Consider the following 14,934-nt stretch of genomic DNA (forward strand, 5'->3'; position numbering starts at 1 on the left):
GACTTCAGCCTTATGCAGAATGTCAACTAGCCTGGAGTAAGAACGACTCAAAAGCACCTCCAAGGCTTTCAGTGCAAATCTCTGACCTTTATCTAAAATCTCACTTTGCAGCAAATGTTTTCTGATGGTGTTTGCTGATGCAAATGTTTTCCTACAGGCTGACCACAGATCAGGGGCTCAGGGAAGGTTGACTGTAGCTCTGCACTCTGCAGTTGGATATGAGCATTGCAAAATTCACACTTGGCAGCTCCCACATAGGACCAGTCCTTATTGATTTGCACCTGAGACCAGCCCTTACCTGTTCCCACCTGAGACAAGTCCTGACTGATTCCTACCTGAGACCAGCCCTTACCAATCCCACCTGAGACCAGCCCTTACTTGTTCCCACCTGAGACCAGCCCTTACCAATCCCAGACTGCTGCTGGCTCTGATTCCCCCAGTGGAACCCCAGCCCAGACAGGTCCATGGGACTCAGCTGAACCCCAGCTGAGGGAAAATGCTGGTTTAGTCCCCTGATGATGGAAATACCTTCATGGCTTCTTTTTTATATTTCCAATCTCTGTGGCTCTTTATCTCTCACTTTAATATTACCTTTAGCATGTTGCTGTGGATGTGATGAGAGGACTAATCACTGATTTACCCAACAACTTCTCAGCACTTAAATTTCTTAACAACAAGCCAGAGCTGACTAAAATCAACAGGCCTAGGACAAGTGGGATCACTGCATTCTATATTCTACATAAAGAGATTCTTGCATAAGCCCTATAGGCTGGCAGCCAGCCCCCACTGCTTGTGCCATGAGCTCTTTTCCTGTACAGTTGCTGCTGTCTGTATCATTGCTCTGAAAGCATGGCCTGGACAGTTAGATAGATACAAAAAGCTGCAAATAAAAAGAAAGAATTCATATCCTTAGAAATACATCTGAGAAGGGAGTATAGTGTGGTCAAATGGTGTGCCAAGCCTCAAAAGAAGTGCTTCTTTGGGAATGCATTCTTGCTACAAAACAGAGTTTAGCTTTTTGGTCTTGCACAGCATTTGAAGGTATTTCATGCTTCCTCCTACCAGAAAAATTTTTAGGGTAAAGATTTTTCCATGTCCTGTGCTTGGAAGTCCACGGTGTGAAAGGATTGTGATAGAAGGCAGTCTTAATTGAGTTGGGATTGTTTGAGAGAGGAAGGATGAACAAGTAGCAAGCATCAAAGAAAGCCCCCACAGTGTCAGGGTACAAAGTTACCCTGGTGAAAAGGCTCAAAATGTACATTAAACACAAACACTACAAGAGCCATTCTTTTTCTTCCAGCCTTTTAATGTGACAGAGAGAACAAAAACAAAGTCCATTGGAACAGCTGCAATTTCCAGTGACGACCAGACACAGATCAAATAAAAAAAAATAAAAGAAGGTTTTAAATGAAGAAAAGGAACCAAGGGACTGGAATTGGCTATTTCACAACAGAGCTGACAGAACATCTAAATGAAACTTTCCATTAAAGCACGACACCAGGTGTTATTTACAGTGGGAATTGCAGTGTGTGTACATTTATACAGCACAAGCATCACATACAGCAAAGAAATTAATTTAATTTTGTTTCCTTCACAATTCCCAGGCTTGATTCTTCCTAAAAGCAGTATTTGCTAATATAGGGGTGAGAAACTGAGGGAGAAACTTAATGCAAAATAAAATACATAGGGCTCAAATCTACATAAACCTAAAAATATCCTCTCAGGTTTTGTGACTCCTTTGGAAAGTCAAAGGACATAAGCAGGGAATATAAAAGGACCTAGGGCCTCCTTAAGAGCATCAGAGTGTACTCTTCTGTTGGAGGTCTCAAAGCAGGACCTGGAAGGGACCTGGACATCAGCAGAAAGCTCAGCTCCATGCAGTCCTGCTCTGTGCCCTTGTGTGAAGCCAGCCTTGGGGCTGGACCACTCCCAGGCTCAGGGGACATCCCTCAGTGCCTCTCCAGTATCACTGAAGGACAGCAGGAGGCCTGAGCACTTCCCAGTGAGCAGAACCTCTGGCACTGGATGTGGGTTTTCCATGACTGACCCTCTTCATAGTCCAGAAGATCCATACACCACCATTTGTAAGTCCCATAGCATTTCAAGGGATTTCAAAGAGTGATTTTGATATGGGCAAGGATCACCCCACCCAGCAGAATCTGCAATCGCCACCACTGGGATGTAGCAGAGCCAAAGGCAGTAACAGGAGCTGTCCTGCACAACTGGAGTAAATAAATCACAATACCACAACCTGTTAAATCAACAGGGAATACAAAGAGGCAGAACTCTTATTGTAATACCACTGGTCTTTAATAATAGTATCAACAGTGCTTGGTGTTCCTATAAAAGCCTGTGTCTGCGTGCTCAGAAATTCAGCAATGGACTCACCCCACTACAGTGCTGTAGAGCTGAAGACACAAAGCCACAGCAGGCCAGCTTGGGTCCCCTAGACTCACCTTTCCCATGCCACAATGTCCCTGGCTAAGTGGCTGTCCTGGTATGCCACACGTGCATGAAGAGATCCAGCTGTTCTCTAGAAGAGGTCTTTGGGATTTAAGGCAAGTCCCCTGCCTTGGTCCCATGTGTCCCTGTTGCAGTAAAGTCCATGAATCCGTGGAAATAGTGCTGTGCAGAGACCAGCAGGGGACCTGTGCTCAGCAGATTTCTCCGTGGATGGTCCAGTGTATCCAAGACAGAGACGTGGGCAGGGGACTGAGGGAGGAGATGTGCTGGCCCTTGGACAGCAGAAATTAGGCTGAGCTGTCAGAGGAGGTGCCTTAGGAAAAATCTTCCCTTGCTTGAGGCTCAAGGATCCGTGACTGAGGCTAAGCCTAGCAGGTGGCCAAGGCTTGAAACTGAGCCCAAAACAAACCCCAGCCAGCACAGAGGGGTCACCTCTGCACCCAGCAGCTGTTTTGCCCTGGAGAGCAGCAGTGTGACGCCTGTGCTGAATTACACCGTGGCAAGAACAGCAAACAAACACACTGGGAATATTGACTAAGCCTGTCCCCTCTGAGCTGGGTGGGAGATGTCAGCCCAGGAGTCCCAAATGCGATGCCTGAGCTGCAGCCATGGATCCCTCTGTCCCTGAAGAAGCAGGACTATCCAGGGCAAGCCATGCATTGCCTCTGCCTTTCAGCTGAAAATAATGGCAATCCAGTCAGTCCAGTCCTAGGTGTCTCAGCTAGGCGATGGGAGTTCTCCTTAGCTTTTCCTTTCTTCCTTCTCTGCTCATTGCTGTCCTTTGTCTCAGGCTCTTGTACACCAGCTGTGGTGTGTGTTTGCTCTTTCCTGTTAGGTCACAAACTCCCTGGTCAAGCCAGGGGTAGGAGCCTTGTCCCAACACCCCAACATGTGCAATATCTCTTACCCCTCAAGTGCCTGACCCATGGATTTTAGGGGTGCAAAGAATTTCCAGGTAACACTGACAATAAGATTCTATTCCTCTTTACCTTGTCCCAGCTGGTCTGTGTGGTGAGGTTTAGCAGCCTGTGAGAGAGCTGCTCTGTAAGGAAGAAAGGGTTCTAAGATTGGATAATATTTCCTAATACTACCTTGCCATTTCTATCTCCTCAAGGTTTCAGTTTCTTCCTTCTCTGAAAATTATCAGGGAAGTTTTGCAAAATAAATGATGTCATTAATGTCACCGCAAAATGTCAGTGGAGAACACAAATAGGTTTGCTGTGAGGGTTGGGTGACATGGAAATAGGAATGTTATGCAAAAGAAATATTTAGACAATTAGGTTCTGGCTCCTCAGAGCATCACAAGCTAATAGTACAGAGAATGAAACAAAATTTCGCCCCCCTGCCCAGTTGCAATGTGGTAATTGGCAAGCACAGCCAGACAAAATGGATGAAACCTAAAGGTCACGGTGATCTTTTGTGTTAAAATACATATTTAAACTGTTTCTCATCATGCAAAAGGACCAGATATTCTTAGAGAAAAAACCCACATTCTGGGCTGTGGTTCTGAACACAAGCTGTGATCTGCTGCCAAAGGACATAATTACATTCACTCCTACCTTAAAGAAGGAACCTTGCTGTTCTGAAGACAAATAAATAAAATAAATAATTTTTTTAAAAGCCCTTAGCTACCCATAAAATGAAGGAATGAGGAATAATAAGCTTAGTTATTACAGTAGCTTGTGATTTTATCAATTTCATAAACCTCAGACTGAAAGTCAAAAATCTCAAACAGCCCATTGTAGCCTAGCTGATCCATGAGTGTTCATCCCTGATTGACACAATGATAAAAGTGATGCTGATTAGAGGCTTTTGCCTCATTGGCAAGGATTTGCTGCTTGTGATCTAACCCTGCTGTGTGTCCTTCAGCTGCCCCTGCAGCAGCAGCACCATGCTGACTCCCACGGCTGCAGTCTGGGCTGGCCCTGGTGCAGGGACTGTGCCTGTGCAAAGGGCAGGGTGTGAGGCATCACTCCTGCAGGATTTCAGCCTAGCCTTGATTGGTTTTCTTTAAAAAAAACCCAAAAACAAAAACACTAAAAAAACCAAAACAAACAAAGAAACAAAAATCACCAACAAAGAACTTCCAACAAAAGGTAAATGAGAAGATCACCAGCAAAAGTACAAAAGAACTTTTTATGTAACAAAATATCCTGGTTCGGCAAATTAGCTGCACTATGTGGTGGTTTCAGGTCAATTCTGGTCTATTGCTGAGCTTGTTGATAGGATATAATCAGAGTTATCTCATCCATTGTGAGCACTGGTGTGTTACAGAGCAGGATACTTTTCATTCTGGTTTCCCAAAACACCCCAAAACACACAACTCACTTTGCCTCTAGGTGCAACAGGACTTAACTCCCTGTGATAAAAAGGGCACGCGAATTTCAGAAATGCTCTCCACAGGATATCAAACTACACTGTGCCACTTAATGGGGAATTTAATGTTCTGTACAGTGAAAGCTTGCTGTGTGCACTCCCTGTGTAACAAGTTAAATGGCTTTAAGTAACTGTGCTTACAGTGTTTCAATGAGACCCAGGTATATTAGAAAATCAAGCATCATACTCTTCAAATAATATGGCTAAAATGCTGGTAAATTCACAGTTACCATACTGTAAGTATTAGGCAAAAATCCCCTATTTACACTGGATAATATGTACACATTTGGTTTGTGGAATGCTCCAACATCATATCAATTTCTCCTCTCTTTAAGTTGTAGGAAAAAAACCCTCTTAATCATTATAGAAATATATATTCCCAGCCACTAATACATTTAAATATTTGGTATCTGGATGTAAAGAATGAAGTGTCACTAAGTTGGTCATGACTCCTGATAATCTTGAATTACTGGGATTTGTTTTCAGTGTCACTCTTAAAATCCTCTTAAGGGTGCAGAAATTAAAAATCTTAACTTTTAATAGCTGATCACTTCAATGGGTGTACGTACTTTTGCAAGTAGGTGTAAATACATACATACATATATATATAATTATTTAGATATTTCTCTTCCACAGCAAGAAGGTGCCTAGTGATTCCCTGTGCCCAAGACAGTGAAGACAGGAAAGGGCTTTGAAGCTCTGAGTCTTCTGAGACAGCTGAGCACCCACCCTCACATCCTCAAGGGATCAGGACTCTCACTCTTCCAAGGTGGGCAGAGTGGTAACCCCAAAATCAAGACACGTCTGCGACTCTTACCCCTATTGCTGGAGCTCACCTAGGGCGGGTTCATTACCTGCCTCCCCCTGGGTGCTCTGCATGCCTGAGCACAGCTGATGGGGATGTCCAAGGAGTGCAGGGCAGGCAGGGCAGGGTCTCACAGCTGGGCAGAGGCAGGAGGCTCAGGGTCTGTCCCCCTGTGTCACACCCACGCGGGCACACACGGGCACGGAGCCCTGTCTGCTCTGGTGTCCTTGCAGGGGATGGACAGGGACAGGGGGCTCCCAGCCCAGGCAGGGTGGAGCCCAAGCTCTGCGAGGGGTGTGTGGGGGCTGCATGCACCAGTCAGGGCTGTAATAAGGTCAGAAAGGATGGGTTTGTTTATATCCCTGCGGGTTCTTCTTTCCCTCTGCCGTCTCGCTTTGAGGTATCGACACAACAGCGTAGAATGAACGGTTTGGGTTTTCCAGACGTGGCTCTTTTTTTGTTCTTCTTCTACATCTGCCCCCCACAAGCCCCCTGGCCTGTGCTGCTCACATCAGGACCTGTTCTCGAGTCTCTGGCAGGCGCAAGGCGAGCAGGCCACCTCCCACCAGAGCAGAGGAGGCCAGAAGGATGGGAACCACCTTGGTTATCCCCACGAAGGAGGAAAAGATGGAGTTCCCCAGGATGGCACCAAACTTGCAAAGCCCATTGAGGATGCCAAAGGCTGTTGCCCTGTGGGGAGGAAAAGCAGAAAGCAATGGTTAGGAGGGTGGTTCTGGCACAATCACAGAAGGTTTGGATGGGTAGTTTTGTGAATGCTCTTATGTTGCCCAGGCTACAGTTCTGGCAAGTAAAACTGGGCGGAATAAATAGATAAATAGACGTAACTGTTTTGCATGTGAATGAGGAGAATGTCTGTGTGCACTCTTTTCTCTTTTTCCTCTCACCTTCTCCCTAGCCCTAGAGTGGCCCACTCTGTCAGCCTTTGCCCTCCCCAAAGACAGCAGGATAAATTCTGCTTCAAATCTCCTCAAAGCCCTTCCAAGGTCTGCCTGGAGTGTGTTGTCACCAGAGAAACAACCACAGCTCTCCTCTAAATCCTGTTTCACCCAGCAGCTAAAAGCACACTACTTTCAATGTACACTCCTTCTCCTTCATTTCTGGCTTCCCCTAACAGTCTAAAAAATGGGTTTATAGTGATGTTGTAAGGAAAGATTTAATCTGCAGGACATTGTCCCGAAGTCTCCTGTTCTTCCCCATGTTCCAAATCACTCTGTGCACATGGTTTTCATAAGGTTTTGGAGGGGAAGGCTGCCCCAGAGATGAGCCATGACGAGAGGCTTGGGGATGCAGTGTGAAAGGCCAGACCTCCATGCACATCCATGGAAATGACAGAGAACATCTTTCATTTGGTGCCCATGGCATGGGGTTTAGAACTAGTTGAACTTTAAGGTCCCTCCCAACCCAAGGCACTCTGTGATAGCATGATTCTGTGATTCTATGATTTATCAGCCCATAATCTCTATATGTCTACAAGACCCCTGTGTTCAACCTGCCACAGAATTTTCTGCCATGCAGAATTAGGCTTGCAAATGTCTGTTCTGACCCAGGATTACACAGCCCTGAAGGACTGGTGGAAGTAAAATAATTAAAAATATACAGCTCCCCCACCCACATGTCCCTAGGGTGGCTTTTTCCATTGGGAACCAAGAGGACCAGGTAGAGAGTGGAGACCAAAGGAAGAAAAGTCCCAAGCACCTTTTGTCCGTGGGGTAGAGCTCCACGGTGATGACATCCAGGGCGTTCCAGGCGGCGATGCTGGCCCCGCAGAAGAGGCACTGCCAGCCGATCATCGCCGACTCGCTGTTCCCAAAGAAGAGGAAGAAGCAGCACACGGCTGAGATCAGCATCGAGCCTCCTGCAGGGGGAAACCGAGAGAAAAACGCTGGCACCGGCTTCCCCTGCCCGCAGCTGGGCAAACACGTCTGTCACACACAGCTTTCAAGTGATGGCATTCCACCCAAATAAGAGTCAAATCTGTGAGAACCCAAAAACACCTTGATGCTGCCTGTCTGTCATTCTCTGATGCTGGAAACCAGCCTGGAAATGTACATGTTGTCCATCTCCACCTGATCTTGCTGATAGTCCTGCTCCACAAAGACTGTGAAGAAAAGCTTTTCCAGGCAGGCTTCCATCATCTCAGACTTCCAGACGGACCCAGGAAAAGCAGAAGCAAGTAAACATGAAAGCCAATGAGGAAGAAGCATCATTGTGAAGGTTTTTCAACTTGAGTTTCAAGTGATAAGCTTGTGCATTTCATATCATATTGAAGTCACTTGACACATTTCTAGTCTCAATTAGGATAATTTACAGTCACTTGTATGAAGCACTTGAGGTCTCTTTTAATTATAAGAACATCATTAGATTTCATGGCACATTTGCACAGGAGTCATAATTTTATGAACATCACCGAGGGAGAAAGTGAGAGCGTTCATGCTCAGTTAGGCACAGTTCACATTCAGAAATATTAATAGCTACATCACTGCTTTCTACCCCATTAGGAATTTTCACCTGAAAGATGAAATTTCTGAAAAATCAAACTATTTTTCACCAGAATGTTCTGTTATCACTGAAATATCTCCATTTATTACCAGCAAAGCAAACAATTTTCTCTGTTGTTTGGTGTTTTTGGAGTCAACTTAGCACCTTTTAAAATAATTTGGATGCTGAAGCATAACTAAAATGCTTCAATTTGGACATTATGCTGCACCTTGCCTCTGCAGTGGCCTGCCTATGAAAAGTTGCTGTGCAGGACTCTAGGTCCACTTCTCCTCCATGGTACAAGACCAAACAACATCCCCACAGTGTGGTGTGAATATTCTCCCTGCTGCAAAAGCCCAGCCCAGCACTGGTCACCATGAGGGCACCAAGAGAACTAATGTTTTATACAAGAAAAGGTTTGGTAGGACGTGATAAAAATTAACTGAAGCCCCAGTGAGGCACATAACACAAAGGAGAAATTCAGTTTTCCTGTTAAGCTGACCAGAAATAATATGTGTGACAGAGTGATACAGGTGGGACGCCAGCAGGCTCCTTCAATTGGAAATTCCAGAGTGAAATGTTTCAGCATGTCGTTACTGATTTTTGTCCTGTTCCCTTCGTTTTGCAGGAGAAATAAGCATTTAGGGCTCCAGCTGTCATCTCAATTCCAGATGAAAATGCTGAAATGCTGACATGTTTGCAGGATGGACAATCTAATTCTCATTCAGCTTCTTCTAATTTATTTCCCACAGACCCTCTGGTTTGTTTGGGTCTTTTCCAAAATCACCACATGAATGCTCATTTTTCTCAGTGTACGTTCCTGAGACATCAGTCATCTTGTTCTACTTTAACCTGTCTGAAGGTGAGGCTGAGCTAAACCTCCCCTCTGTTCTCAGAGGAGAGAGAGGAGCTCAAGAGAGCGATTCATCCCTTACCCCTGAGCCACACCCCTGATTTTATTACCTTCCTTTGGCTGTCCCTCGGGGCATGATTCCCATAGTACCTGGAGAGCAAGGTCTGATCCCTGGAGGCAGCAACACCAGCAATTCCCAAAGTATTCATCAAGCTGATAAGGTGATAACTCGATAACTTATTCCCGTGATGCTAAAGGGTGGCTCCTTTCTTGGCTGTGACATGGTCAGTTAATTTACCATATGGTCTCTGAAGCTGCTTGTGCAATCATTTGAAAATCAGGGAAAAGCCAAAAGAGGGAACTCCTGGGCTGTCAAGCTGCCACATCAAATAAATTTTGTGAATATTCATTGCTACAAGCAAAATGTTCATTTATTTATACTGAGGCTTTGGACTTCAGCAGCAACTCAACAGGACCAAGAAGTCCTTTTTTAGCTCAGACCCTGATTTGCTGAACATTAGAAAAACATGCAGGGTTTAACACAAAAGGCAAAATTATATATAAAAAAAATGTTACAGACACACAGAAAAGCAAGGTGAGGATGCAGGGAGTAGGTCATTTGCTCACTGCCATGGAGTAGATCACCTGCCTCACCCTTTAGTCTTTATCGTTGTGCTCCTTTTGTTTTGGGGATGACTCAGAGCCGTGCCAGTGTGCAGACACAGGAGCCCTTCACACCGAGCAGGGCTCTTTGCAGGGCTGTGCTCCCACCATGTCCTGCACCATCCCCCATCATCCCCACTCACCTGTGGGCCTGGTATTTTTTGGACCTGAGAGATTTTAGCCTGCTGGTAGCTGCTAACTCCTTTCCTAAGGGAAAAGTTTCTTAGGAAAGCTTCTTCCCAAAACAGTCTTGGCAAAACAACTGTCCTTTCCCAAAAAATCTTTCTCCAGGTGGTGTTTTGCCTTTCTAGTTCTCTGAGAAAAACATTTTGGCTCTTTCTCTAGTTTAACTAACGGGATTGGGGAGGTGTCATTCCTGTTCACCAATCATGTTACATCTTTAATTAGACAATTAAAGCCTTTTTTGTGCCTTTTGCCTTCTGAAATATTTGAAGTCTTTCATCTTTTGTTTGTGTCCTGTAGCAACACTCACCGATCATCTTTATCCTCCCGATTTTGTCCATGAGCAAAGCAGAGATGATGTTGCCTGGCAGCACAGACAGGCTGCCCAGGAAGCTGACCAGGTAGATCAGAAAATCATTGTCCTCCTCAAAGTCGATGTGGCAGCCTTCCTTCTCCTTCATGAAGGTGCTGTTGATGAGCCTGCAGTTGATGAATTTGTGTTCGTAGAGATCTGTGAGGGAAAGAGGCAAAGGCTTGACCCTGCTTGGCTGAACTCCCTTCATACAACAGCAAGGACCAAACCAAAGACCCAAGAGAAGTTTATAATCCAATGGAAATGGCCAGGGAGTATTTATTTCAGTGGAAATTTATTAGAGTGCCAAACTCCAGCTGAGTCCTTGGCTCTTGGTAGGTGCAAGTTCATAAACTCCTTTTATTTGTGGAGTCACATGAACCAGTCTCCCCATGCCACAAGGACAGAACAATGCAGGCTTTGGTTTTCATAGCATTATCATTTTTCCTTTATTAGAATAGAAATTAAGAGGGTTTTGGTATAAATTAGTGACTATTTTACTGCTGATGATCTTCAACTGCTGGTGGCTTGAAATTATATTTTAAGCCAGCTTTACTGAGTAGAGCTGAGAAATTTTGTCATTACTTTAACCTGTCAGGGCCTGAGCACAGAATTTTGCATTTCCCACATTGCACCCAGAGACACCAGAAGCCATGGGGTTAAAATCACTGATGGAGCTGCCTGAGGTCTCCTTCCAAATGCATCACACTCTTTTCCTCCAGCATCACTCTCATTACCCAACACACACTCACACACACTGATCCCTACCATCCTTTCTCCCAGAAAGCAGATAAAATAGTTCTAATAAAATAGTTTTCTGATAAAATAGTTCCTAGTTACAGAGATGACACTGCAGCAGGAATCCCATTACCGGTGTTATAAAAGACAGTAGAGATGATGGTGCAGTTTTCAAAGAAGGTCTCACTGGATCTCACATCTTCAAAGTAGCAATCCTCAAATAATGAATCCTCAAATCTCACTTCCTTGAATTTCATGCCAATAAATCTGTGGGTCAGGAAACAGAACTTCACTCTGTGCTTTAGGAGATTTTCTATGCTGTATAGGGTGCAGTGGGTGTTTCAAGAGACACAGCACTAATTCCAGTTCCTAGTGTCATTTACAGAAAAGGTGTTGCTTGAATGCATAACTCCCTCCAGGTCCTTCTGTGTTTTATTAGGAGAGAAGGGTCTGAAGAGGTATTTTTTAAAGAGACATGGATCTTTTAGGATTTGGGCAGTTTTTCTATTCCTCAAAATAATCAGATCTGAGAAAATGTGCTTCTCAAGCTGAGTGGACCCAAATCCTCTCATGTTCAATCTAGTCTGTCTGAAGAAGACAGAATTTCACTCAATGCAGGGCATTTCCTTCGTGAGCTGACCTTGCTGCCTTCCTTAGTCTCCCCCTTCCTCCATCATAAATAAAACTAGACATTATCAGGGGCCTATTGAGCCATTTGCTGAAAGGCTTCTGACAGTTGTTTAAACTCAAAGTGATTTTTTAAGTGAAAATGCAGTAGGGATTCTGGACAGAGTGTGGAGATTATCTGAGTTCTGCTTGTAACCATCTCTGTTCGAGGTTTATTACTTATCATATAATGAAAACAGATTTCACTAAAAATAATAAACTGTGTCAGGTGATTGATTTCTCCTCTGATGGGAAGCGTGACATGTCTGACCCGGCTGCCTGAAAGATGACACAATATTGATTTACCTGTGAGATTTTGCAGGAGCACTGAGAAGATGTATTAGGTAATGCACAGGCATGTTTAGAAGATGTAAGGAGCTATTAAGAACAAGTATTATTCCTCCAGTTAATGACTGCCACCAGATTAAAAAAAACCCAAACCTTCTGACATATACTCTGCAGCTTAATTGAATTGAGCACTTTTAACACAGCGTAACGTGATGGTTGTTTACACCTTTAAATGAGCACTGCAGGGCTTCTTGACTGAGCCTGCTAACAGGAATTATTAATGCACAAAATACCACAAGAAGATTATTCAAGTGTTTTGCTCGATGTAGAGGGGCTCAGAGGTTACAGCAAAACTTAAGCTGTTCAGCATTTGCTCAGGGATGTATTTGCCTGTGATGTATTTACTCCCAAAGGCTGTTAAAACCTTTTTTCCCCCCTGCAGTTTGCTTTTCTAACACCCAGCTTTAGAAGAGTCAGAAAGCAATGGCCTGGTGATCCATGGAGTTTTAGCTCACAGCCAAGGGCTGCAAGGAAAACACGGCTATAAACCAGACTGAGATAACTTCTTGGCATTATTGCAATTTAGCTTGATGAGTTTCTGAGTATTTGAAATGGAGAGGGCCAAGACAGGAGAATAGTGATTTACATCACGGTTGTATGTCTGTGTACTCAGCAAAGTGCTGAGTATCCTTAATTCTCAGTGAAGTTAGTGAAAATTCAGCACCTCCTCTAGGCATGAGAAAAATGCTCCCAATCCCTAAATTTAACCAACATCCACTCCTCACCACTTTCTTTTGGGGAGCAGGAAATGTGGGGCTAGGTTTGCATCATCAGGCTCAGCTCCTTGCTGCAAGGAGGGTGTATGGAAGGAGATGAGGACACAACATATATCAAATATATAAAAAGGAAACGGAGAGAAATAGTTTCTGAGGGGATTGGAAGAACCTGGCTGGGCAATGAGACATGGCTGCAGCTGTGAAGATTAAAACAATGAGTGTTTTGTGTAAGATTGAGTATCCAGGGGGACCCTCCCACATGGGGAGGAGCTCCCTCCAGCAAGGCACTGGAGCAGCAGCCTGTTAGGTCTACCTGGGGCAGTGAGATCACAGAAATTACACAGGGATACTTTTCCTTTTTATCGGGATTTTGAAAAGTAGGAATGATTAGGATTTACATTGCTGTGGAACATAGAGTGATTGGGGTCCAGGCTGGACACAGAAGAAAAAACAAGTGCAGCCCAAATAAAAGGAAAAAAAGGAAGGAAAGCAATGATGTTCTGCTGGAGCAAATTCACTGACTTCAAAACACTCTAAAAGAGAAAGTGACACATTCATCTGTGGAGAGACTGACTACAGTGAGAGAAGCACCCCAGTATGGCCATGGCCCAGCTTGCACTAATGGGCTGCAGGATGGAGATTGGGGTAATTCACATAGAGCACTTCAAGAAGAAATAGCTTTTTATTTTGGAAATAAAGCAGCAATTTCATTACCAGTGGCTGCCCAAGCCCAGTAGATGTCAGTATGGGCTAAGGAAAACGAAGTCACTCCTGCATCCAGCACAGCCAGGTGGGCACACGCTGCCCTGATCCCAGCAAAGGCCTGCTGGAAGCAGGACTCCTCAGAGACATCCCCTGAGTTCTGCAGAAGTCAGTGACAGAGGCAAAGTAGGTGGAAAAACAGGATTAAAATGATACTCTGTCTGTCAAAAACTACCTCTAGGATTTGAGAGATTTAGACTGAAAGTCCAAAAGAAAAACTGAGAGGTTCAAACTAATGGAGAATGGAGAAGAAAAAAAAGAGCTTTCCAGAAATTTATTTCAGTTTGAATGCATCAAAGCAAATTCTATTCACTTACTTGTCATTCCTGTATTCCCCATTTCTATGGATCTGGTTTTCCAGGGTGAAATTAAAGGTGAAATGGGACACTTCTTCCTCATCGAAGATCTTCACTCGGGATTCATACGCCTCATCTTGGAAATAGCGGATCATGTCAGGGAACCAGACAATAAGGCCATAGTAACTGCAGCAGGATTGGGAGACACATCAGGGATACAAGATTCTTCCAAAGATCTACCTCACAGCTTGTGAACTTGTTAAACTTCAAATATGAATGCATGTCTGACACAAATTCTTGCTCAGTTCTGACACAGGACTGAGCAAAATGTTTCTGCCCTCTAAGCACCCTGCTGATCTCAGAACCATGTGGGTCCTTTCCCTTTCACTTGAAGCAGGACAATTAATTTCAGTTCCCCTTGGCTGGGGAATAAGAAATGTGCTAACCTTGCTACCCATTAAATTAGCAGAGCAGAAACAAATGATTTCTGTAAGTGTGCAGTTCAAGTGAGAATTAGACAAAATTTATCTGTAGTTTAGATCTAGACTCCCCTGAGTGGTTTTGATCTCGACTAAGAAACAGCTGAGAATCTGGTAGGGTTCTGTCTTTTGTGTGTGCATGTGGACAAGATCAAATGAAAAATCTAAAGGTGAGCAAGTCAATTTATTACTGTGCTACCAACCACTTCTTGAGTTCTGATTTGTTCAAAGCACTTTGTACTTCATATAAAGCAATCAGATTGATTAATATTTGTAGGAGAGCAAGGCTTAGTTCACAAAGACTCTTTAAAATAAGACCAGGATTAATTTTGTAATAGTTTATTTACATGTGTAAATAACTATTCAGACTCTGAACAATGCTTTAGTTTCCTGAAAAATATGAAGTACTTTCCTTACCTTAAGGCCATTGTAAACCAAACCACAGCCAGCATCAGTGTGTTCATCCTGTACTGAGCTGTTAAACAATATAGCACGTTGTCCCAGACCTACAAATCCACAAGAAGGAATTAGAAGGAATTGCCAGGACACCCCAGCAGACTCTTGACAGCTTAATTTCTGAGTGCATCATAAACCTAACGTCAGAAAAATGGATTCATTAAGGGAAGGTCAGATGTGTGGCTTATATTCAGTGTTATTTCTAAATTCTATTTGCCGAGTAAAAGGCTTACAAAAAATCACTTATTTAGCTCAGTGCCAGGGTACTTGATCTGAGCC

At 44.0% G+C, this 14,934-nt stretch overlaps 1 protein-coding gene across 4 annotated transcripts in view; it reads right to left on the reverse strand.

Moving 5' to 3' along the window:
• Positions 1 to 1,285: 1,285 nt before the first annotated feature.
• SV2B (synaptic vesicle glycoprotein 2B) overlaps positions 1,286 to 14,934 on the reverse strand; it is a 64,529-nt gene continuing 50,880 nt past the window's right edge. For all 4 annotated transcript variants that reach the window (XM_063412609.1, XM_063412611.1, XM_063412610.1 and 1 more), the window contains exons 8-13: positions 14,617 to 14,705; positions 13,742 to 13,906; positions 11,066 to 11,199; positions 10,153 to 10,353; positions 7,361 to 7,520; positions 1,286 to 6,334 (exon numbers count right to left, since the gene is read on the reverse strand). In XM_063412609.1, the coding sequence (XP_063268679.1) occupies positions 6,151 to 6,334; positions 7,361 to 7,520; positions 10,153 to 10,353; positions 11,066 to 11,199; positions 13,742 to 13,906; positions 14,617 to 14,705 (933 nt within the window). In that variant the 3' untranslated portion in view covers positions 1,286 to 6,150. The remainder of the gene's footprint in view (positions 6,335 to 7,360; positions 7,521 to 10,152; positions 10,354 to 11,065; positions 11,200 to 13,741; positions 13,907 to 14,616; positions 14,706 to 14,934) is intronic.

Source organism: Prinia subflava, chromosome 15 (genome assembly GCF_021018805.1).
Source record: "Prinia subflava isolate CZ2003 ecotype Zambia chromosome 15, Cam_Psub_1.2, whole genome shotgun sequence".
NCBI classification, from domain to species: Eukaryota; Metazoa; Chordata; class Aves; order Passeriformes; family Cisticolidae; genus Prinia; species Prinia subflava.